At 43.8% G+C, this 26,126-nt stretch overlaps 1 protein-coding gene across 2 annotated transcripts in view; it reads right to left on the bottom strand.

Annotated features, from left to right (window-relative positions):
- Positions 1-7,620: 7,620 nt before the first annotated feature.
- The window catches only part of PRMT7 (protein arginine methyltransferase 7), a 36,445-nt gene continuing 17,939 nt past the window's right edge, over positions 7,621-26,126 (bottom strand). For both annotated transcript variants that reach the window (XM_083370364.1, XM_083370365.1), the window contains exons 11-18: positions 25,311-25,394; positions 24,347-24,394; positions 21,125-21,214; positions 20,665-20,826; positions 19,440-19,514; positions 15,089-15,249; positions 10,030-10,126; positions 7,621-7,855 (exon numbers count right to left, since the gene is read on the bottom strand). In XM_083370364.1, coding sequence (XP_083226490.1) covers positions 7,694-7,855; positions 10,030-10,126; positions 15,089-15,249; positions 19,440-19,514; positions 20,665-20,826; positions 21,125-21,214; positions 24,347-24,394; positions 25,311-25,394 — 879 coding nt within the window. In that variant the 3' untranslated portion in view covers positions 7,621-7,693. The remainder of the gene's footprint in view (positions 7,856-10,029; positions 10,127-15,088; positions 15,250-19,439; positions 19,515-20,664; positions 20,827-21,124; positions 21,215-24,346; positions 24,395-25,310; positions 25,395-26,126) is intronic.

Raw genomic sequence — 26,126 nt, 5'->3', positions numbered from 1 at the left:
CAAATGCATCTGTTGAAACAAATCAAAGAACTGACAAAAAGAAGCCAAATTCAAAAGTTAAAGCAACAAACGCTGTGCAGGAAACAAGAGAGAACGATTGTGAAGGGTCACACAACTGAAAACCAAAGGAGGAAAAAAGTATTAAAAATATTTTTAAAACATAACACTTACCTGTGTATCATTTCAGAAAGGGCTCTGCAGAACAGGAGATGCCGAGAAGATCCTGCGATTAAAGTCTACCATCTTTACAGATCTTAGGAATGAGCCAACAAGTAGCCTCTCAAGATGACCATAATATTTGGGCAGTTTCACTAACCTTAGGTGGTCCTTAAAATAAGATGGCTGGTTGGGGAATTCTGGGACTTGAAGTCCATATATCTTAAAAGTGGCCAAAGTTGAGAAACACTGGTTTAAAGTTTCAAAGGTCAGAATGAAAATGTTGAAATGGATGAGGAAAGAAACCAGTATCCAAGTCACCCAGTGAAGACTCGAGCAACCTTCATTCATTAGTAGAATGTCCTAATGCAGGGGATCTTCAAACTTGGCCCTTTTATGATTTGTGGACTTCAACTCCCAGAATTCCTCGGCCAGCGTGCCTGGCTGAGGAATTCTAGGAGCTGAAGTCCACAAGTCATAAAAAGGCTCAGTTTGAAGACCCCTGTCCTAATGGTTTTAGAAGAGAAGGTCATGTAGAGCGTATTACTACTTTGGATGAAATATAGTAGGATCACACAAAGCTTCATTTCCTATCTTTGGGCTAGGACAGGGCTAGGCAACCTTGGCTCTTTTATGACTCATGGACTTCACCTCCCAGAATTCCTGAGCCAGCCATGCTGAGGGGAAAGGGAGAGGTTTCCATACTGAGCCATGCTGGCTCAGGAGTTCTGGGAGTTGAACTCCACGAGTCATAAAAGAGCCAAGGTTGCCAACCCCTGGCCTAGGCCACTTTATGACTTGTGGACTTCAACTCCCAGAATTCCTGAGCCAGCCATGCTGAGGGCAAAGGGAGAGGTTTCCATACTCAGCCATGCTGGCTCAGGAATTCTGGGAGTTGAAGTCCACGAGTCATAAAAGAGCCAAGGTTGCCTACCCCTGGTATAGGAGGTTAAGTAAGTTCTGTTGTTTGTTGATGTGCTATCTTCTGACGGGTTTTCTGCTTTAATGTTGGGTCTCATAGGTTGCATGTTATGGTTTTCACTTTAATCACTGTAATGCCACCAAGAACCACTTTTGTGAGAAAGGCAGCCATTATCAATTAGAACAGATAATTTAAATAAATGGTGATTGAACCTGAATCAGATCTCCAGTAGAATCTGAGGATTTTCAAATTAACCATTTTAACCATACAGGCTTTGAGAATCTGAGCTGCAAATTCAGACTTGGAACTCAGCCATGAATTTTTATTTGATATTGATCGATGCATACACATCCTAGTGTAGGTGGCCGGCCACTCACGACCACAATTGAGCCCAAAATGTCTGTTGTTAAGTGAGACGTCTCTTGGTTTCAAAACAATGGGAAAAGACAACGGCGCAATTCTGAACAGTTCTGTTCCATTCTACCGAGTGCTCGTGACTCATGGGGACATTGGCCTGGAAACTGCTTAGCAAGGCAGCACGAGAAGCTTACCAATTTCTTGGAAACACATTTTATTTCAAAGTATTGGTTTTGATGTATGGAGCCCGACATGCAATCTTAGCTATCTTTGCTCTGTATTATCCTAAGGAGTTGGACACGGTGTACTCTTTAAAGTGAGTTTCGCATTGTAGCCTTCCGAAGTCTCATCCCATTTGTTTTGTCAGTCAGGAACAAGCTGTTTTTAAACAGTCACTACTGTAGGCTAAAAAGGGACGCGGTGGCTCAGTGGGTTGGGACGCTGAGCTTGTCGATCAGAAGGTCGGCAGTTTGGCAGGTCGAATCCCGAGTGCCGCGTAACAGAGTGAGCGCCTGTTACTCGTCCCAGCTTCTGCCAACCTAGCAGTTCGAAAGCACGTAAAAATGCAAGTAGAAAAATAGGGACCACTACAGTGGGAAGGTAACAGCGTTCCGTGCGCCTTTGGCGTCTAGTCATGCCGGCCACATGACCACGGAGACGTCCTCGGACAAGCGCTGGCTCTTCGGCTTTGAAACGGAGATGAGCACCAGGCTCTAGAGTTGGAAACGACTAGCACGCATGTGCGGGGGAACCTTTACCTTTTTACTGTAGGCTAAACCCGAATTACAGAATAACAGAGTTGGAAGGGACCTTGGAGGTCTTCTAGTTCAACCTCCCCCCTTGCTCTAGCAGGAGATCCTATTGCCATTTCAGACAAATGACTCTCCAATCTCTTCTTAAAAACCTCCAGTGATGGAAGCCCCCATAATTTCTGTAGACAAGCCTGATTGATTGTTCTCATTCTCAGGGAATTTCTCCTTGTTTCTCGGTTGGTTCTCTCCATGATTAGTTTCCATTCCTTCTTGTCCTGCCTTCAGGTGCTTTCCCCCCCCCACACCTTTCTTTTTGGCAGCCCCTTAGACATTGGAACACTGCTATCATGTCACCCCCCCCCCTGGTCCTTCTTTTAATTAAGCTAGACATACCCTCATGTGCTTTGGAGAATAGGTCAATCCCCTCTTCCCGGCGACGGCCCCTCAAGAATTGGAAGACTGCTACCGTATCTCTAGTTCAGGAAGACGTCACTCAGGAGTAGATGGGCTTCTTAAATGAAAAAGAAGACCACCATTTCTACGAGGGTCACCTTTTTGAAGGTTTCCATTTGGTCTTCTGCTTCCCAGGACTCCGGGCTACACCTGAACCCCAGTTGTTGAGAAAACATACTCTAAGCTTTGCTGGCTGAGGAATTCTGGGAGTTGAAGTCCACAAGTCTTAAAAGTTACCAAGTTTGAGGTCCCCTGCTCTAAGTGGAAGGGTAGCAGATCTACTGTTTCAAAACTTGATAGTGCCAATGTTAGCCCTGGAGGGAAGAATAATTATCACAGGAGTCACAGGTAAGTCTTTGACTTACAACCGTTCGAAATTACAACGGCACTGAAAAAAATGACTGATGATCCTTTTTTACCCTTATGACTGTGGCGGCCTTGGTCAAGTAATTTACATTCAGATGCTTGACAACCGTCTCACATTTATGACGATTGAAGTGTCCCGGGGTCACGTGATCCCCTTTTGTGACCTTCTGACAACCAAAGTCAACGGGGAAGCTAGACTCACGCACACAACCGTGTTCCTAATTTAACACCCGCAGTGATTCCCTTAACCACTGAGGCAAGGAAGGTCACAAGGCGGGGCAAGATTCACCTAACCGACGTCTCACTTATCAACAAAAAAATCGGGGTTCAATTGTGGTCGCATGTTGAGGACTACACCTCTCTGGTCACTGTCCAAACCTATCCCCAAACTCCTAAGGATCTGACCTGCTGGGAAGACTATTCCCCCAAACAGTCTGGAAATAAAAACAGGACCAGCTGTCTAGTTTTGAGGCACTGAAGATTTCCACCTCCTCCTTCGGACGGAGATTAAAAACGTGATGCCTTCAAGATGTACCTACGTGATTATGTGGAATTTTCATTTTGCACTTGATTTTGTCAGGTCATTTCACCAGGCGTCTCTGCTAGGGAATAACTGGCTTCCATCTCCCTCCAGTGAATGTTCCCCAGCTGCAAGAATACTAGCTTGCCAGCAGCAAATCCAGTCTCCCTCAAACAATGGCCCAAAGTGTTTCATTCAGTGAAAGCTCAAGCAGAAATGCGCTGGGGATTTTGACACTTGCAGTGGGAATTGTTGTGATTCAGGGTCAGCCTGTGGGTTCGGCAGTTGGGTCGGACGACTCAGAGGAGGAGGAGGAGGGGGGTGTTGAAGAGCTTGCTGATGATGGCTTTGAGGCTCCGCAGAGCCCTCAGCCAGGCCCCTCCCACCTGGTCACGACGAAGACCCAGCTGTGTGAGCCTGACAGCGTGGATGAAGGTGACCCACAGCTGGCCCTGTTCAAGGACGCCCGACGCAGGAGGCAGTCAATCAGGAGTAAACAGAGGAAGGCAATGGGGCACCTCGGAAGGAGGCAGAGAAAAGCCACGCCCTGAACTGTATTTAAGGGGAATGTGTGGGAGGGCTGGTTTGCTGAAGGCAACCGCTTGGATAGTTCCTGTTTCATAGCTCCTGTTTCATGGTTGGTGTATTGTCTTGCTCTGTTTTATGTTAATAAATTTGGCAGGCTTTATTCCAGCCTCTTGCCGTTTGTAAAGGGGTTGTCCCTGCTTTTGCTGCAGGGCCGGTAGCAGGCTGGTACAGAACAGGAATATATTGAACTGACCAAGGCGTTAGCACCGTCTCTTTTGGAAGCAATGATCAATGCGGGCAGCTGCACTTTGCGAAAGTCTGCCTGTTCAGCCTTCATCAATTGGCAAGCTATTTTTTTTGTTGTTTCAAGATGGGACCTGCAACGAGTAAAATGTCTAAGAATCGCTGAAGAATTGCTCGGCTTTCCTCAGCTGTAGGCGTTGGAAACATGTAGTCCTCGAGTTAGAACAGTTTTCTTTTGCGACCAGTTACAGCGGCACTGGGAAAAGTGACTTAGGACTACATTTCACACTTAGGACCATGCTCACGGCATCTCCAGGGTCACATGCACAAAATTCGGACCCTTGGCAACCCACTCATCTTTATGACGGTCGCAGTGTCATGTGAATCCCCTTTTGCAACCTTCTGGCAAGCTAAGTCAATGGGGAAGCCAGATTCACTTAACAACCGTGTCACTAATTTAAACAACTGCAGCGATTCCCTTAACGACTGTGGCAAGGAAGGACCGAAAATGGGGCTAAATTCACTTAGCAAACATCTCACTTAGCAGCGGAAAGTTTGAGCTCAATTGTGGTCGTAAGCCGAGGGCTACCTGCATGCTTAAACCAAAGACCTCTTCCTAAAGGAAACTGTTACTTCTGCAAAATCTGCTGAGCCTGTTAATTCTGCAATGCACATTGAGGGGTGCAGAAAGATGTTCCAAAAGTGCATTCATTATTGGCACACAGGGCAAAACCATGGGCTTATTCTATGCAGCAAGTTGCCCCAAACTGGCTCTTGGACATTGCCCAGTCTTTTATTCCCTTTGGATCAGACATGTCAAACACAAGGCCCGGGGGCCGGATCCGGCCCGCAAAGTGGTTTCATGCGGCCCACGAAGCCATCCTGGAAACAGTGAGGCAACGGCCCCCACTGCCTTGGCCCTGGCCCAGAGACCCTCCTTCTGCCTGAGACCCTCAGATCTGTCCCACTCCTGCCCAGGCCCCCATAGGCACCCTTGATGCGAACGATGTAGAGCTGGCCACGCCCACCCAGCAGGCCATACACACTCTAGCCACACCCACCCAGTAGGCCACACCCACCCAGGCCACACCCACCCGGCCCCGAGGGCAACCGCAACGCTGATGCGGCCCTCAATGAAATTGAGTTTGACACCCCTGCTTTGGATCATCAGCCATCGCAGTATTGCTCGAATGCCAAGGAAATAAAACACTTCAATACCCCCTTGTGGATTTTTGAGCTTGACACTCGGGGTCTTTTAGCCGCTGTCGTGCATGGTTCCAGTCCCGGCTGAGTTGGCACTACAGACGTCTCAGATGCTTGGGAGAAGCAGAAAGAAGGGAACGATTTCGGGAAAATAACCTGTCGTCCTATATCGCCTCTTTCCGCAACGTGCAGCTGCAAGGAAGCATTGCGTACCTTGGTTTCCTTCCTGCATTTCAACTACCCCAACAGCTGTCTGCTTGCAGTGAGTCTTCTTCTCCTTGTTACATTCGTACGTCGCGACTGAACATGCTATGGATTGAGCTTAAGGCTCTGCGAACGCAAGGGCAGAATGTTGGCAGGATGCCATAGTTGTCATCTGCTTTGTCAACCAATCCTAGACGGAAAGAAGTTTCTCCCTTTATATGTATCACGGAGAGGCAAACCTTTTTAGTATCGGAAGCACCCTGGAATATTGGCAGCAGGTGATGGTTGCTATCACAAAAAGGGTCCCAAGTCTGGGAGGACTTGGAATGGAGCAGATATGAACCTGAGTATTTGACCAGTTGGATTTTTTTTCTTTTCTATTTTTTGCTAGCTACTCTCGCTGGACCAGGTTTCATCCCCTTCGGGTTTCGAAGAGTTACTCCTGTCCGATGGGCTGAAAAGACCCACGGAAAGATAAGAGCCCTCAACCCCTTTATGTAATTTCTTTCTGCTAAGCTGGAAAATTAAAAAGGTCACTGCGCTGGTGGTGCAGTGATTGGAATGCAGCAGTGCAGGCTAAGTCTGCCCACAGTCTGGAGTTCGATCCTGGTGGGCCCAAGGTTGACTCAGCCTCCCATCCTTCTGAAAGCAGTTAAGATGAAGATCCAGATTTTGTGTGTGTGTGTGTGTGTGTGTGTGTGTGTCGGGGGGGGAGACAATATGCTGACGTTGCCCCCAAGACATTGTGCTGACAGCCCAGAGCACTGTAAAGCCCTATGGAATGGTATATAAATATAAGTGCTATTGCCAATAAACAAAGATGATGAACAATATCCCAACTTTGCCTTCTGATAAATGGGTTTTTTGTGCTGAGAGGCAACCTTCCACTCCAGCTTTCCACTCCTGGCTTTCCACTCCTGGCTTCTGAAGAGTTTTCTCCCTCAGGAGCTACATGGAGTGGGGAGCAGAGGATAAACCTTCTTTGCAAGACCCTGCCTTGGGAGACCCACTCAACCCCAACCTTCCTTGTGTTCTGCAAGCAACAAAATGGCATGATTCCAGCATGACTTTGGCTCTGGTTGATGGATGCTGAGTGACCATCACAGGAATTTTGAAATAGCTCCATGAGCTATTTGTGTTTCACCACCCGGCATCTGTCAAGCTTGGTGCATATTTACATTTTGTTAAATCCTTGTCTTCTCCAGGTTGTGCTTCAAATGTGTTGGGTTCCCCCCCCCCCATCAATCCAGCAGTCTGGACTATGTCTATCTTTTCTCTCTGGCCCTGAAAGTGGGTAGCTTAGCTGTCCTGCTCTCTCACACACTGGCACGCAACAGAGCCCAGTCAGATAATTTGAAAGAAGATTGGTTGTCCCGAAGGTGGGCTTCCCAAAAGCGAATGGGCTTTCTTGGCGTTTTTTTCTTTGAAAACGTTTTGCTTCTCATCCAAGAAGCTTCTTCAGTTCTCTTCTTGGATGAGAAGCAAAACTCTGTCAAAGAAAAGAAAAAAAAACCCAAAGAAGTCCACTTTGGAAAAGCACCTTTGAGACAATCGTGATCCGGATTATTGAGAATCTCCATAGATCAGGGGTAGGCAACCTCGGCTCTTTTATGACTCATGGACTTCAACTCCCAGAATTCCTGAGTCAGCTTCTGAGAGTTGAAGTCCATGAGTCATAGAAGAGCTGAGGTTGCCTACCCCTGCCATAGACAAATACGACCGACGTGTCATATGCCTTAAATCAAATCACTGCCCTTTAACTGCCGATTTAATCCAACCGGCATGGTTGATGGGCAAGGGAGTTGGGAAGTTGCAATCCAAAGCTCTGAAGGGGATCGAGTCACCTAACTCAACCGTTTTTAAGATCAATAACACCCCTGGAGCCCACCCTTTCAAAAATGCAGACTTATTACAGCTGTCTGTGGATGTATTTATTGATCAAGCTAAAAAGGGAAATAAATGTTTTTGACATCACAACAAGAGGCTCTGTTAAATTAAGGGCTTAAAGTCCATGTTAACCTCTCCTGTCGCTGGATTGAAACTTACAGCATATGCAACCGCTGAGGGACCACTGGCAGGAGAACTTGGTTCAAGAGCTGAACTGAAGAAATAGACAGCCTGCTTGCAGTGAGGAGTCCACTGACAATAGTCCTACATAGAAAAGAACCAGGGACAATCAGATGGGAAAATAAGTGAAGGCGTTTTAACATCCATAGCTACCATTTTCCTTCTCTAGGTCAACATGTCTTGCTTGGACAAAGAGATGAGTAGTTATTTCCAGTTTGAGTTCTAAGCATTCACGAATGAAAGCAAATACACGAGTCCCAGGATAAGGTTGCAGGATCCAATCTGGGTTGGTCATCAGGACTAGTGGGTTTAGTCTTCCAAGCTTTCTGTCGCGTGCTAGAATCCATCCTTAGGGAACTTGGCTCTTTATCAGAAAGTCTAGACCAGGGGTAGGCCACCTTGGCTCTTTTATGACTCGTGGACTTCAACTCCCAGAATTCCTGAGCTAGCGGCGTGGCTCAGCTTGGAAACCTCTCCCTTTTCCCTCAGCATGGCTGGCTCAGGAATTCTGGGAGTTGAAGTCCACGAGTCATAAAAGAGCCAAGGTTGCTTTAGCCCTGGTATAGACAATTTCCCTGAGGACGGGCTCCAGCATATGAAGCTCAGAATATTAAACTCCTGGTCCCAGTGACCGATCCCAGTGGATCCTCTAACCATTCAGAACATTTTACCTTGGATCCACAGCACTGTCCTTAGAAATTCTAAAGTGGGATTCTCCATTGATTATCTACAAGACTTCTAAGGATGCCATTCTCAATTATGAAACAGCCAAGCCAGCACATGCTTATTAACTGAGGACCCGGGACCGAATCCCAACTTACCGTGTTTCCCAGAAAATAAGACCAGGTCTCATTTATTTATTTTTGTGGCCTCCAAAAGAGGCACCAAGTCTTATTTCCAGGGTGTGTGTGTCTTTTTCACTCAACTCCGGTATCGACAGCCCCGCCCAGCTGACTCACTTCTTCTGCAGCCAAAAGAGCAGCTTCATTCTGAAGCTAAGAGTGGAGATCCAGCCTGCATTTCGCAGTCAAAGGCCTTTCTGGAAGGCCTGTGCAGCCAAGAACTGAGCTGTGGATTCAATCCATAGCTCGGTTCTCGGCTGCAGGGGCCTTCCGGAAAGGCCTGTGACTGTGAAAGGCAAGCCTGGGGATGCTGCAGAAGAAGTGGGCCAGCGAGAAGCCTGGCTGCAAGGTAAGTGGGCGCAGGGTGTGTGGAGAGTGCGCACGCGTGAGCGCACACACACACTTGATTTTCTAGGTTTGTGCCTCACTCCAAAAGTAGGGCTTATGTTAGGCCCACCCGCAAAAAATTCAGCTAGGGCTTATTTCCGGGATCTTACTTTTGAGAAAACAGGGTATGCACAAATGTTGCCATTTCTCTACCTCTAGCAGGGATTTGGCTTGTTGGAAGCCAGCTGGGAAGAGGAGTAAACGGCAGGCCCCGAGATGCTGCAATTGTTGTAACTACATGCCCAGTTGCCAAGTGCCCGTATTTTGATCATGTGACTGCGGGGGGATGCTGCATTGGCCACAAACGTTGAGGAGCAGTCATAAGTCAAGTTTGTTCAGTGCTATCATGAAAGATCACTGAACGAATAGTTGTCGGTTGAAGATGTGGCCGATTGACTTGGGACTGCAACGACTTCCAACCAAAATCCCAGCTTCAATTGTGTTTGTAATTAAAAAGTCTCCTCGTGTTGTTATTTTTTGTCTACTATAGTGTTAAGAATTTTTTGCTTTCTCCTTTTTTCGCATTATATTTTAAATGCCATGATTCTAAGGCAACTTACCGTGTTATATGCATAGTATGATGGTTCACTTTAAACCCCTAAACTGCTTGTGAGGCCTCCAAGCAAGTCAATCTAAGTGAGCACCTTCAACTTTACGTTCAATCAACTCCAATCTACAACTGTAGTAAATCCTCTTGTAGTTTGCAGCTAAATCTCTGTTGTAGGTTCTTGGCGAGCCTGCCCACCCTAACCACACTGCGCAATACGCTCCGTAGGACCTTCCCATCGCATGCATTCCACTTAATTGGAACGGCAGATTCACCACCATTCATTATTAAATCTTTCTCCTGCGTTATTTTCAGCAACCGCTTACAACTGAATTCCTTCCAAATATGCTCAAAATTAGGCACTGGAACGGAGTAGAATTGATGGGTCTTTTTTTTTTTTTGCCTACAGTGCAATTCAATACGACGGCTGTCCCACCTCGCCAACTCCTTGTGCAGCAGAGCTGAAACAGAACATAACCAACCTTTTCATTTGAATCCTGCACAAGTCCTGTGCTAATGGAAATGTTAGGTGCCAGATGGTATTCCATCCACAGAACAGCTCCGTGACTCTTTGCACACCTGCAATATATATATATATCCTTAAATATAGATTTCCTGCAAACCCTGAAGAATACCGATAGAACAACACATGCATTATGTAGTGTGCAAAACTCCTTTTGAAATACGAACAGTATTTTCCTTTATCAGAAGTCTACGTAAAAGGGCAGGAAAGAGTCTGCTTCAAAGGTAAGCACATGCTGAAATAACCCTTTAAAATGACTTTTGGTTTACCTTCCCAGTACGTTAAATACCAAGTCTTAAGATCTAGCACTGTAGAAAAACAAAATGTCGTTTTCAGAGTTGAAGAAAAAGTTCCAGAGAAATCTTGATAAAGGGGAAAAAAAGAATTTAAAATAATCAGGTTGCAAAAACAGCATGGAAAGGAACAAGGTTATACAGATAATTAACGTTGGAAAGTTCTGTTCCCTAGGATGGATAGTAATATAGTTCTCAAAACAATGCTCTTTCTGGTTAACACGTCAGGACATTCAGATCTACATAATAGCCTTGGGAAGAGCTGTCTTCCAGTATTGCTGGAAGATAACAGTTCAGGACCAAAGAACAGAAAATAATCTATTAGTCAGCCACAGAAACTAATAATTTTTTTTCTTCTTTGTTACTTTTCTTAAAAATAGCAAAGGTACCAGAGGTTTCATTGTGTTCCTTTGATGTTTTCAGAATGCATATTAGAAGAGAGAGAGAGAGAGAGAGAGAGAGAGGGATAGAAATCAAACTACTGTATTCCATCAAAATTTGAACTCACAATGCCTTCAGGAGATGTTACCAAGAAGATTGATTGCAAGTCCATGCTCTCCTTGATTAAAAGCAGGTTTTCTACCAGTTCTCGGAACACAGCGTTTTCAAGACATCTTCTGTGTGTGTGTGTGTGTGTGTGTATGTGTGTGTGTGCGTGTGTGTATCCATCCTGGTCTTCGAAGATTTTATACTTTAAATATACATATATATACATACATATACATATGTACATACATACATACATACATACATACATACATACATATATACAGGCTGACCTGGACTGACAGGCATTTTAATTAATTATATTTACAATTTTTAATTTATTTTTAGTTTTTAATTTTAATTTATTGCACAGATGATTTTAATTTTATTTTTATCTTAATTTCTGTACTTATTATATGTTTTGTTGTTAGCCGCCCTGAGTCCTTCGGGAGATAGGGCGGGATATAAATCCCATTAATAAATAAATATATATATATATATATGTAGGTCTTGGCGTATTCGGGTCTTTTCCCGTGTAGGATTGAGGGTGTCTTGACGACGTTTCGATGAGGTCCCACTCGTCATCTTCAGGCTGGTGTCTTCGGCTTCGTGCTTGTGTGAAACCGAAGACACCAGCCTGAATATGACGAGTGGGATCTCGTCGAAACGTCGCCAAGATACCCTCAATCCTACACGGGAAAAGACCCGAATACGCCAAGACCTACATACCTATACCCGTGAAAATCTACGAAAACAAATACACACACACACACACACAGAGACACACATTTTACATTATAGACTCTTCAGGAGCAAAAACTATCAAATTCCCAGACTTAGCAAAGTGATACTTGTCTGTAGCAGGGCCCCCCTGCATCCTAAAATAGTGTCTAAAGGCCTGAAAGATATTACAATCGTACTACAATGTGATGATTTATTTTTTTTTTAAAAAAAAGCATGGACACCATCCAGGGCCTGAAAAGTTTAAGGATCACTATTAGGATGCAAAATAACTAGGAATAAGGCATTTCAGCAGGCTAGGAGTCAAGGAATCTGAGGATGAGATCCAAGGGGGGGGGAAACCAGGATCTTTGCACTGGCAATGTTCAAATTATAAGTTTGCTACTTGGCACATTCCCTCCCAAAAGATGAGGACTAGAATAATGTTCAAAAGGAAGTGGTAGTTCCTCCTTCTTCCTTTTGGTTTTGGGAAAGAAATCCAAACCCTGCTGGGCACTTTCCCAAAGGTGTTCCCCCTCCCCCCCCCAAGAGACAACTGGACTTTGAATTTCCTTGAAGACGTTTCACTTCTCATCCAAGAAGCTTCTTCAGTTTTGACTGAACAGTTCATTGAGTCAGAACTAAAGAAGCTTCTTGGATGAGGAGCAAAATGTCTTCAAGGAAAAACAAAGAAACTCCAGCTGCCTCTTGAAAAAAGGTGCTCTTCCAAAAAAAAGGCAATGGACTTTCTTTCTTGGTTTTTTTTTTTTAAATTTTAATCCCATTTATATCCCGTCCTTCTCCGAAGACTCAGGGCGGCTTACAAGCTTAGCAATAGCCTTCATTCTATGCATATGCCTGCTTATTAGGGCTTTCACATCCCCCCCCAAGCGGCATTATTACATAGTCAGCTTAATTGCCCCCAACAATCTGGGTTCTCATTTTACCTACCTGGGAAGGATGGAAGGCTGAGTCAACCTTGAGCCTGGTGGGACTCGAACCTGCACTAATGGCAGGCAGCTGGTGTTACTTAAGGAGGCATTAGCCCACTGCTCCACCAAGGTTTTTCCTTTGAAAACATTTTTGCTTCTCAACCAATAAGCTTCTTCAGTTCTCTTCTTGGATGAGAAGCAAAACTCTTTCAAAGAAAAAAAAACTAAACCAAGGAGGTCCACTTGCCTTTTGGAAAAATGCACCTTTGGGACAACCATGACCTGGATGACTGAGAATCTCCACAGACAACTGCACCCCTTCTACTTTGCATTAAATGCTCGGTTATTTCCAGATAAAGTGGTTTTGATTCACCAAAAGGGAATTTCTTCATTTGATTTTAAGAAAAAAGAGTCTCAAAAAGGAATCTCAGACGCCCAAATTTTTGCCACGGTGAACTACAGGATATTTTCCTCAAAAATTTACATTTGATGTTTAAATAAGGATCGCTCCGCAGACAAACATTGATTTTTACGGCACATTCCAACATTTTACTGCTGGCACGGCAATGACACCATAATTGGGCGCAACGATAACCCCACAGACTCTGTATATGTTCAGAAAGAAATGTTCAGCCAGGCAACAGATGGCTGTGTTTGGAAAGGAGAAATAAACCTCATTATAAATCAAATCATTCATATGGTACCAGATAATTTATACATTATTCATTCAGAACAATATGTTACTTCGTAGGTGAGAGATTGTTTTAATTAGGCTATGACACTGCAAAACTAGCCTATTTTTTAAAAGGAAGAGTTCCTTTAAAGGTTCAAAGTCTCTTTTATTTCAGTGCCCAAACACTGTGTCCTCTGTCTAGTAGATACTTAGCAGGATACAGAATGAGATGATTCAAGGCAGTTTTTCAATTTACAACCACAACTGAGCCCCAAATTTCTGTTATTAAGTGAGAGAATCGTTACGACCTTTCTTACCACGGTTGTTAAGTGAACCACTGCAGTTGTTAAGTTAGTAACCTGGTTGTTAAGTGAATCTGGCTTCCCCATTGACTTTGCCTGTCAGGAGGTCGCAAAAAGGGGATCACATGACCCTGGGACACTGCACAACCGTCATAAATACGAGTCGGTTGCCAAGTGCCTGAATTTGAGTCACGTGAGCCTGGGGATGCTGCGACGGGCATTAAGTGTGACCAAGGGTCATAAGTCACTTTTTCCCCAGCGCTGTTGTTAACTTCAGTCACTAAATGAGCTGTTGTTGAGGATTACTTGTAGCTCAAATGTACACAAAAATCTGGTTTGAGACCAAGAGCAAGCAAGGAAAGGGTGCAATCTTTTTAAAGATATTGTTAAGACACCCTAAGCATATTAAAACTAAAGTACCTAGCAGAAGGAAGGAGGAACTACGACACACACACACACACCCTTTGAAGATTATTCGAGGACCAGATTGCTGCCACTGAAATGGTCTCCCTCACATGTCCTTTACTCGAGGTTCAGCGAGGACATCTAGCGGGGCCTCTGATGAAGTTTTACTAAGCATGGAAGGAAACCATATTTAGGTTATGCTGCCCCAAACAAGGCAGTTCTCTGAGGTGTGCTGGGAAAGTCTGAAACATCCCACGAGAATCCTTGGATTGATGATATCAAAAGTCATTGAGACGACAAGCTAGTTATCCTTGCCTACCCTTTCCTAGCATCTTCTAACCTGGTTAGTCCCAAGGCAGGTTTTCATTCCAAATCGCTCCGAGAGGACCAAACGGGACAGATGCTGATTATTTGTTGTTGTTTTCTTACAGTTAGCGTGTTATTTTATCAATATCGCTTCATATTTGGTATCACTACAAAAAAACCCTAGTAGCCCTCAACCTTAAAAGAATCCCATCTCAATCAAGACTTGATGCACTGGAGGCTATACTGTACAATGAATGGTCAAAGGAACTAGGTATGTCTAGAGCCCATTGAAGTGAAGGATTAGGGGTGACATGATAGCTGTCTTCCAGGATTTGAGGGGCTGTCGCAGAGAAGAGGGGGGGGTGTCAAGCTATTTATTCTCCAAAGCACCTGAGGGCAGGACGAGAAGTATCGGGTGGAAGATTATTAGAGACCCAACCCAGAATTAAGGAGAAACTTCCTGACAGCGAGAACAATTAACCAGCGGAAAAGCTTGCCTCCAGAGGCGGTGGGTGCTCCATCAGTGGAGGTTTTTAAGAACAGAATGGGCAACCATTGGTCTGGAATAGTATACGGTTGAGCAGTGGGGTGGACTAGAAGATCTCCCAGGTCAGTTATTCTATGTTATGTTCAAGGTTACTATACTCAATGGCAGATGCAAGCGACGAACTGCTAATAAAAGACAAAGCTATAGCTTGGAATACGGTTTCCCAACCTGTGAATGTCCCAGCTGGCTTAACTTCAACTCCCAGAATTCTCAGCAAAGGCCACCCTGAGTGAGAAACTCTAGGAGTTGAAGTCCACGTCAGTGGAAGTCATCCCGCCTTGGAAACAGTGTTTTGGAGCGTCCTGTAAAACGTTCAATATTGCAGTTTAGTTCCCCCCCCCCTAGAATACTGACCGTGACAGGTTTATGATGCCTTCTTTCACAAGAGGATGTTCTGGTACAGCTTGCTGGAAGTCAAACGTCAGAACTGTCAGGGGATCAGAGGTGGATCTGCATGGGTATTCCCAGAGTGGATGGGGTTCGGCTTCCCTCGATTCTCGGAAGTCTAAGGAGTTCTAAAGGACGCGTCAAGAAAAATTGGGTCAGCGCTGCAGAGTTTAGGAAGAAGCACTTCTCCGAAATTCCAAAGTATTGAAGGAGTAGACAACTAAGTGGTTTCTAATATGAACAATTAACAATGCAAGACTGTGAGACTTTTTTCATAAAACAGGAAGAGTAAGGAAACTAGTTTTAATGCAGGAGCAATTTTTTTTGGGTTCAGATTCTAAATTTATGGATTGGTTACTGTAAATCCCAATTCGCTCTTAAGGAGCCACTAAGGTTAGGGGGGTCTTCAAAGTTGGCCCTTTTTTGACTTGTGGACTTCAACTCCCAGAATTCCTCAGCCAGACACACTGGCTGAAGAACTCTGGGAGTTGAAGTCCACAAAAGTCATAAAAGGGCCGAGTTTGAACACCCCTGCACTAAGGGAACCATTCCAGATACTTTTAGATCCAGTTTGGACAATATGAGACTTCAGATGACCTGCACCACCACTGTTGAAGATTTGGCTAGTTTGCAACCATTTTGAGATGACAGCACATAAAACAACAGATACATACTACTTAAAAGGTAGGCCTAGCAATTAAAAATGGTCCTTCCCAACCTATAAAAATATCTGCAAAATATCAGCTCTATTCAAAAGCATAAAGAGTCCTCTCTACTTGTCTTTATTTAAGACCACAGTGTTATCCAGTGACTTATAAGTTAAGTTTCCATCTCTCCTGCATCAGCCCTGATCCAGGATCAGGATTTCTTAACTGTGGCAACTTCAAGACCCGTGGATTTCAACTCCCAGAATCCCCCAACCCCAGCCACGCTGGGTTGAGGAACCCAGTACTAGAGTCTCTTCCTGGATTGGTGTAAAAAAGCTAAGCAGTTTTTACTGGTTACTACATGGATAGGAGACCACTAAGAGATCCCACAGCTCTAGGCTACACAGGAAAGTCAAACAACATGCCAGAAAATGGATATGGCAAAGACGTTTTTCACTATTGCCAAGAAAAGTGCACTGGGACGCTCATGAAGTCAGGGGCATTTGACCTTAATTCAAATGAGACTCGTCTTTTTACTACGGTTGTTTCCTAATGATTGGCAGTCGAACTACCTGGTCTTCCTTTAAAGCCAGGAGGACAAAAATATCACGGCTGCATCAGAACTCTGGGACTCATGTGGTTTGTTTCGTACAACCCACTTTTGACCTAAAGTGCAACCCAGTGAACTCGTGGCATATGCACAGAGGGATTCACCAGAACACAGAAAGAATTTGTCTTAATTAATTGATTGGGGTGGGGCAGGGGGGGGCTCCATGTTTGTGCCCTTTTCACAGCAGATTTTGCTACAGGCTCCCAGCTGCTAATGTGACTCATTAAACCCATCATCCCAGACATTTCTAAGTAGTACTTTCCAATAACTACACATTTTTGCAATTAAGTTAATTGGGCCCTATGCTCTCCAACAATGAGGGCTGAGAACTTACAAACCCCTTATTATCACAAAAAGGAGGTGGCACAAAGGTCTTTGTGGGAGTGCACGGTATTTTAAGTAACAATCGCTGAACCTTCGTTTCTCAGCTTAATTTTGGCTGTGGCAAAAGATTCTGCTCGGGATCGTTATACAATTGCCCCACTGAAAAGTTTCATAACATTTTTTAAATAGGTTAGTACTATTTTTAAAGGCACAGAAGTGTCGCTGTTCTTATTAGTAGACTTTTTAGACTAATAATTTATTAGACTAGACATTATTAGATTTTTGTGTGTGTGTTTAACTATAGGCCAAAGCCAGATCTGATACTGATGGGGTCCTTGGTATTCTCTGTCACTGACGGATTTCTTACGGACATTTCATTACCATACTAAGTAATATCATCTGACATCTCACAAGATATGAACATATAAACCAACTAAGCCATCTCCCCCTCCTGATGTGTTGGGATTATTCAACTTTGCTCCCAGTTGGCCCTGTAGTTTGAAAGTTGTGTGAATAGGATGGCCTGGTTCACCAAATATCTGCAGTGATTCACGTTAACAACCTGTGCCCAAAAAGTCGTAAGACTGGGCACAACTCATTTCACAACTGCTTTACTTAGCAATCCTAGTCACAATTATGGCCATAAGTTGAGGAATATCTGTATATACAGATACTTGGATACTGGTGAGTCTTTTTTGCAACAGCTGACCAACAGCCAAGGCAAGGTGCTCTACTGTCAGAGCATGCACAGTCTTATTGCGTGAGACAACCCAGGAGTAAATACAGTAAACAGTGGTCTATATTAAATGGTGGTTTATCTTACACTGTCTACAATATACACAAGGAACAAAATACCTACATGTGCTAATACAGCAAGATCCAACACACAGCAGTTACAGCAGGAAACAGAAGAGAGAGAACACAGCAGCAGAGCCATCCTTTTATACAAAGGCTCTTAAAGGGATATAGACCCTGCTAAGTCATTCCCAACATTACATCATACATTACACAAGCTGGTTAGCTTCTAAAACATATAAGGAACGTTTGCTGGAGCTGGGTATGTCTACTCTAATGATGAGAAGGACGAAGGGTGACATGACAGCAGTGTTCCAATATCTCAGGGGCTGCCCCAAAGAAGAAGGAGTCAAGCTATTCTCCAAAGCACCTGAAGGCAGGACAAGAAGCGATGGATGGAAACTAATCAAGGAGAGAAGCAACCTAGAACTAAGGAGAAATTTCCTGACAATTGGAACAATTAACCAGTGGAACAACCTGCCTCCGGAAGCTGTGAATGCTCCAGCGCTGTATATTGGTATTATGTCATAAACTGCTGGACAGCCATTTGTCTGAAATGGTATAGGGTTTCCTGCCTGAGAAGGGGGTTGGACTAGATGACCTCCAAGGTCCCTTCCAACTTATTTTATTATTGTTGTTACCATTATTAATCATTACCTTGACAGAGACCTTCCCAAACCTGGTATTTCTATGTTAGTCCAACCTCTTAAGCCCACATCACCCAAGTCCTCAGTATGAATTTTCTCTTTCAATTAATAGCCACCCTACGAACAGGATCAGTCACAACGGGGAAGCCAGATTCAGGTAATCTTGTTCCTAACTTAACAACCGCAGTGATTCACTTAACAACTGTGGCAAGAAAGGTTGTAAAAACAGGGCAAAATGCACTTAACAAATGTCTCGCTTAGCCACGGAAACGTTCAGCTCAGCTGCGGCGTTAAGTCAATGCGCATGCAACATCTTTTGGGCATAATCTATGCATCACCTGCTTCTATGGATAGATTATGCCCAAAAGATGTTGCAGGGGCATTGACATGTCCACAGTTGGGCTCAAAATTTCTGTTGCTAAGCGAGACATTTGTTAAGTGAATTTTGCCCCATTTTATGACCTCTCTTGCCATAATTGTTAAGGGAATTGCACGTTTGTTAAGTGAATCTGGCTTGACCCCCTTGACTCTTTGGGGGGGGGGATCACAGGACCCTGAAACTATCATAAATATGAATCAGTTGCCAAGCATCCAAATTTGTGCTGCTGTAACTTTCAGCGGTCAGTACTGAAGAAATGACAGATGTGGAAAAACTTTTATCTGACAAGATAGAAGTGGTTTAGGATTGACTTGGGAGAAAAATGTCTCACTGGATATGCCAGAGAAAATGGGAAATACAAACGACAAACCATGAAAGCACCCAAATAATTCTTTCTTGCTGGATTTTTTTAAAATAGGCTCGTTAAAGGCCTAAAGAAGAGAATGGGACCAAGAAGAGACGAAGATAAATCAAATTCGATGACAATCCTTGAATGAACTAAAAGATTAAAATGGTTAAAAAGTGAAAGGAAATCATATTAAGTTGGTTTATCGGATGACTTTTTTTTTTTTGCAAGATTTATGGACGCACTGCTGGAGATGAGGAGCTACTATACTTGTTTATGCTTGTTAGGATGGAGATTGGAAGTCATTTGACACATTTCTCTTTCTATAATGATTTCTTATTTTTCTAATTTTTTTTCCTTTTTCCTTGCACTTTTTAATCTCTTCTCTTTTTAAAGTTTATATTAGATTTCATTATTACAATTGAAATTCTTCCTAAAAGTTTTGTATCGTGGATTTTATTTAAAAAAAACATGTACTCAATGCTTCATGCACATTGTAGGTACTACCATGTGAAAGACTAATCTCACCACATGATGATTCATTGGACTTTTCTCCAGGTGACAACTCACCTTTATCATGTCATCCATAAGGCGCATATCAAAACTTTCACAGGTACCACACGGGCTTCGGATTCGCCACAAATCCTAGTGGAGGAAGAAACAAGTAGCCTTTCTCAGCAGTGTAAATTCTAGTAAAATACAGGAATTGGCTCACAGTGTTAGAAGGGTCACATCATGTACTAGAAACTTTATATTTGGCAGAAGTTCTTGGCCATAGTGTGGTTAGTTATACAGCTGAGGAGAAGAACAGGTTTGCATAAATACACTCAAAGATCTCTACAATTACACGGTGCGTGCAAATAGAGTGAAAAAGACTGTTGAAATGAAAAGTGGAAACTTCTGGTAAGCTGGAGACGGAAGGAAGGAAGGAAGGAAGGAAGGAAGGAAGGAAGGAAGGAAGGAAGGAAGGAAGGAAAGAGAGAGAGAGAGAAGGAAGAAAGAAAGAAAGAAAGAAAGAAAGAAAGAAAGAAAGAAAGAAAGAAAGAGAAGGAAGGAAGGAAGGAAGGAAGGAAGGAAGGAAGGAAGGAAGGAAGGAAGGAAGGAAGGAAGGAAGAAAAAGAAAGGGAGAGAGAGGGAGAGAAAGAAAGAGAGGGAGGGAGGGAGGGAGAGAGAGAGAGAGAACACCCATTAGACAAAATACAAAAGTGGTGTATGAAATAATGCAGATCTGGCCTGCATTATTGGGGAAGGGATGACTCAACTGTTAAGGGAGGAGTTTCAAAAAATTTTTTATCATTCAGCCCTCCTTAGCCACAGAAAAGTTGGAGTCAATTGTAGTCATAAGTCAAGAACTACCTGTAACTTCAGAGAGAGAAACAGAGACAAAGAGACAGAAAGAGAGACAGAGACACAGAGAAACATAAAGACAGAGAAACACAGAAAGACAGACAGAGACAAAGAGAGAGAGAGAGAGAGACAAAGAGAGAGAGAGAGAGAAAGAGAGGGAGAAAGAGAGAGAGAGAGAGAGAGAAAGAGAGAGAGAGGGGGGAGAGAGAGAGAGAAAGAGAGAGAGAGAGAAAGAGAGAGAGAGAGGGGGGGAGAGAGAGAGAGGGAGAGAGAGAGAGAATGCTCATAGATATTAATTTGACCAACCGTACAGGATAAGCAAGGAGCTCAGCCAAATGTTCAGCTGGACTTATATAATGCATTCCTCAGAGAAAAGAAGTGTGAAACTCAAACGTATTTATGACTGGAAACAAACAAAAAAACAACAACAACCCCAACTCATCCTTACCTTGAATTCCACAGTCATCAGGTGGAGAGAAGCTGACTGGGGAAGGATAGTCACATCACTTGAAAGATGGCTTTCCAAAGCCGTCCGAGCGAACCAGAAATATAAATTATGCCACGGCAGCAGGCTCGTGGAGAAGAAAGGCTCGCCGATTAAGAGGGAGATCTTTTAAGGGAAAGGGAAACGAAAGGACATGAATAACTGAGCCAGCCCTGTGTGCTCAGAAAGATGCAGAGAAACTCAATTTTCATCATCAACACCAGGGGTCTTCAAACTTGGCCCTTTGATGACTGGTGGACTTCAACTCCCAGAATTCCTCAGCCAGACGTGCCTGGCTGAGGAATTCTGGGAGTTGAAGTCCACCAGTCATCAAAGGGCCAAGTTTGAAGACCCCTGCTTTAGGTGGAGAGAAAGCACGTCAGCAGCACCTCCATTCCCCAACAGAACTGCTCAGAGGTCTTACCTTTCTGCCTTCAAAATCGGAGGGGATTAACAATTCGGGGTGCTTTCCTAGAATTGTAATTTTATCTTCCAAACGGTTGGCCGTAAAAATCTTTACGGGAAGGAGAAGAAACGAGAAAGAAAAACTGTTAATGCTCCTGTGAATATTTTTTCTTTTTTAAAAAAAAAAAAATGGTTGGGTCAGGAAAAGAAAAGCATCCCCACTGCTATTGACGTTTATCAAATTTTGATCCTGCCCATCTCACTCTCAGATGCTGTTGGTGTTTTTTTTTATAAAACGTACACGTCAAGGTAATGATTTAGATTAGAAGCTAACCAGCTTGTATAATGTGTGAGATGGATGCAGTGTTTGGAATGACTCAGCAAGGGACTGTATCCCTTTAAGAGCCCAAGTATAAAAGGGAAGGCCTTGCTGCAGTTCTCTCTCTCTCTCTTGTCCATTTCCTGCCGTAATTGCTGTGTACTGGAGTTTGCTGACTGACCACGTGTATGTATTTTGTTTCTAGTGTGTATTTATAGATAGTGTGTGATAAACCACCATTTAATACAGACCACTGTTTACTGTATTTACTCCTGGGTTACCTCAGCGCAATAAGACTGTGTCTGCTGTGACAATATAGATCTACTGTAAAATAGAAATAAACTTTTGATGTGTGCATAAAGTGTAAGGACAAAATAGGCGAATTAAACATCCTTCGCTCTTGCAAATAAGCAGGAGCAACAATGATTCCCAGGGAAGTGGGAGACTCTGTTGCCTGGAATGCAATTTCCAATGAAAATTGTTGCCATTTTTTTTTAATCCCATTTATATCCCGCCCTTCTCCGAAGACTCAGGGCAGCTTACAATTTAAAGCACAAATCAATGTGCTTAGCAATAGCCTTCATTCTATGTACATGCCTGCTTATTAGGGCTTTCACCCCCCCCCCAAGTGGCATTATTACAAAGTCAGCTTATTGCCCCCAACAATCTGGGTCCTCATTTTACCTACCTCGGAAGGATGGAAGGCTGAGTCAACCTTGAGCCTGGTGGGATGCGAACCTGCACTGATTGCAGGCAGCTGGTGTTACTTAAGGAGGCATTAGCCCACTGCTCCACCAAGGCTCTTTGGTGAGGCCAGGTGATTTTATTCTGAGAATTTCACAGGTAGTCCTCGACTCATACAGCCATTTCTTTAGCAACCATTTGAAGTTACCGCAAAGGGGCCTTTTCATGAAGCAACTGGAATTTCTTCTTTTTTTTCCCTCTGAAGACGTTTCGCTTCTCATCCAAGAAGCTTCTTCAGCTCTGACTGGATGGTGGGGAATGGAAAGATTTTTACTCCTTGCGGACAGCTGGTCATTTGCCTTCTTTTAGAGAGTCGTTGAGACCACTTGTGTTGTTTATCTGTGTTTTCAGGGTCACCTGAGTGGTGCAAATGGGTGTCCTGCTGAAAGGACTGCGTTGTAGACTGGAAATAGAGGATGTCGTATCCCTCCCCCTCTGTTGATTGAGGGCTGTTCAATTTTGAAACAGATGGCTTCTTTGACCCCTCTTTCAAATCAGTGGTCCTCTCTGTCCAAAATGTGGACTTTAAATCCTTCCCTTCTCCACCATCCAGTCAGAGCTGAAGAAGCTTCTTGGATGAGAAGCAAAATGTCTTATAAAGTTTTCCCCGCAATTGTTCTTACTGGGTATTGTTGTAAATTGTGATGTCAAAGAGACTAATCTGATGTTGAATATGATAACGGCAGCACGGTTACTGGTGGGACAATATTGGAAGAAGGACAATCTGCCCACGGTAGAAGAATGGGTGTTTAAAGTTTCTAATCTTGCAGAAATGTCCAAGATTTCTGCTTATTTAAAGGATCACTCACAGGAGAGATATATTTCAGTTTGGAGGAGATGGATAAATTATATTGAAAACAAATATGGGACCAAAAAGTTCCATTTAGCTTATGAGTAGAATTTAGTGGGATATTGTTATTGTTAGTAGTTATGCTAAGAGAGAGTTAAAGCGCAGTACGAATTTGGTTGATTGTATATTGTGTAAATTTTTATTTAGAATATGATTGTTGTAACTATAATCCTGTATTTAGCTCTGGGAAGTGGGGGGGGGGGGAAGTGAGGGGGTTGGGGTGGGAGGGATTTGGGGATATATTGTAAAATTTTGTAAAACTCTTTAATAAAAAAAAAGAGAGAGAAGCGAAATGTCTTCAAAGAAAAACAAGGAAGTCCAGTTGCCTCCTGAAAAAGCACCTTCGGGACAACAATGACCTGGAGGGGCTGAGAATCTATCTCCATACACATTTGAAGTTATGAAGGCACCGGAAAAGCAACTCACAATCGGTTCGCAAATGTACAGCCGCCATAGCACTAAAATCACATGATGAAAATCCAGGAGCACTGCGATGTCCTGGGGGTCAAGTGGTCACCCTTTGTGACCTCCCTAACTGGCTTCTGACAGGCAAAGTCAACAAGGGAAGGCAGATTCGCAACAGTGCGATCCATTTAGCTGCTGTAGAGATTTGCTTAACAATTATGTCCAAAAAGGCAGTAAAACCAGGTGTAACTCACTGGTTCCTTTGGAACCGCTTACCAGCTGAAATCCAGATGGCCCCCGACCTTCGCTCCTTCCGGCGTGAACTAAAAACTTATCTATTCCAACAAGCCGGCCTGGCCTGATGGATTTGGGTTTTACAATTTTCTCACTTTATTGCTTTATTGTATTCTTACTTTATTGCTCTGTACACCGCCCTGAGTCCTCCGGGAGAAGGGCGGTATATAAAACAAACAAACAAATAAATAAATAAATAAATAAGAACAGCTTTGCCTGGCCATGGAAATTCCGGTCTCAGCCGAGATCAAAAGTCAAGGACTCCCTGTGTTGACTGTTTTTGGATCGGAGTAGTAAGAACAGCAAGACCTTAAGTCCAGCACGTAAGGTAAGTGTAGGCTGTTAATGTTTCGTGACCAAGCCATGGTGGGAAAATGAGTCAATGGGAGTTCACCCAGGACAGGGGTGGGCCACCTTGGCTCTTTTAATGACTCATGGACTTCAACTCCCAGTATTCCTGAGCCAGCATGCCTGGCTCAGGAATTAGGGGAGTTGAAGTCCACGAGTCATAAAAGAGCCAAGGTTGCCTACCCCTGACCCGGGAGGAAACACTATGCTGAAGACACAGTGACTTTGAGAAATGTCACTCTATGTTTGCAAAATATTGACAAAAAAACCTTATTACTTACTCTTTGCATGAGTGAGCGAGAAAGCGAAGAACACTCCAGCGTAAACACCTAAAAGGAGAAGATTGTTAGGCTGGTTTCATTATTCCAAACCAGTTCAGAAGACCTGGGATGGGATTACAGCAGTGTGTTTGCCCAGCGTGCCGGCTGGGAAATTTGGGGAGTTGCAGTCCACACGTCTTTAAATTGCCAAGTTTGAAAAACACAGGGCGACATCGAACGAACAGAACCCATTTATTCCCTTCGACCATCACGGTGGAGCCATTCTGATATTCCAGCTGGCTGTGGATATGACAGGATCCTGAAGTGTTGTCAGGTTGGGAACCAACCCCGACACAAAGTCATGGCTCTCCAGAGAACCTCTTTCAGAACGTTCTGAGTCTTCTGTCTAGCAAATGGCTGTTTGTGGGCTGGGACACGTTTTCCAAGATTGCCGTGTCCTCTGAGAAACCTCACAAAGAAACAGCAGCTGTGAGCTCAGCCTGTTTAGGCACAAGGAGTTGATTAATTATACCAATAAGCTTGTGTCCCTGCGTTCAGACTGAGGATGTGCTGAAAAGGGCTCTCTGGATAGCTGTGACTTTGCGTCATGGTTGGCACACACACACATATGTAAACAATACGAAAGTATATGTGTGTGTGTGGATAGATATACATATATGTATGTGTGTGTATTCCTCAACTTACCAGAGTTCATTTAGTGACTGTTTGTGAAGTTGCGACACTGAAAGAAAAACTGACTTAGGACCGTTGCAACATCCCCATGGTCAAAATTCGGACACTTGGCAACCGACTCACACGATCATTTGCGGGGGGGGGGGGGTGCTGCAAAGGTCGTAAATGTGCAAAATGGACATAAGTCACTGTTTTCAGTGCTGTTGTAACTTCGGTCACTGTTGTAAGTCGAGGACTGCCTGTATGCTAGAATGATCCTGTAGAGAAAAAATCAAAATCAAAAGCTTTGTACCTTTTGTGTTCCAAGTTCGTGAGCCAAGACCGGGAGAAGGCTACCGTCACTGATGCTCAGGCAGACGCTGTTCGGCTTAACAACCTTCCGAGAAAAACAGGATCATCTCAGTGGCGTCACGATCCAACACAAGGAAAAGGGTTTGTAAGGCTATATAGGTGTCTCTTATCTGAAGGCTGGCTGAAACTCTGATCAATCAAGCAGCACTTAGGATGTTTCAAGGAAACAAAAGAGATGCACAATTTACAGTAAGCAGGCAAGAGAAATCCATACACGGCATCTTGGGAGGCGTTTTCAGAATTATTATTATTATTATTTTCTTTTGGCTTGAGGATTTGACCCATTGGCTTTTTGCAAGAACAAGATTGATTAAAAATATGCCCGTGATTAACAATATGCCCGTGATGTGATATTTATGCGTTTGGAGTTTATCTATATGAGTTAAAGTGCGATAGTTTTAATAGTCTAGGATTGTTTGCATAAGGTAGATTATGATTGTTTGTATTTTTATACCCTGTATTCAGGTCTGGGAAGTCGGGGAGGGGGGGAGGGGAAAGGGAGGGAGGGGCTGGGGAGGGTTGGGGAGTGGGAAGGGGGTGGGAGGGGAGGGGGTTGGGAGGGGTTTTGTATTGATAAAATGTATTGTAAAACTTTTCAATTAAAAAAAAAAACCAATATGCCCATTCATTCAAAGAACTGGGCCTCCCAAGTAAATAAAGCAGGTAGATTTCTTGGAAGTATAGAGTCAGCTTGGAGACGGTGAGTTCTAGTCCTGCCTTAGGCACAAAGCCAACTGGGTGACCTTGCACCAGTTCT

Source organism: Vipera ursinii (genome assembly GCF_947247035.1).
Source record: "Vipera ursinii genome assembly, chromosome: 10".
Lineage (NCBI taxonomy): Eukaryota > Metazoa > Chordata > Lepidosauria > Squamata > Viperidae > Vipera > Vipera ursinii.
Note: the sequence above shows the minus strand (reverse complement) of the source record. Positions and strands in the feature narration are given on the sequence as shown.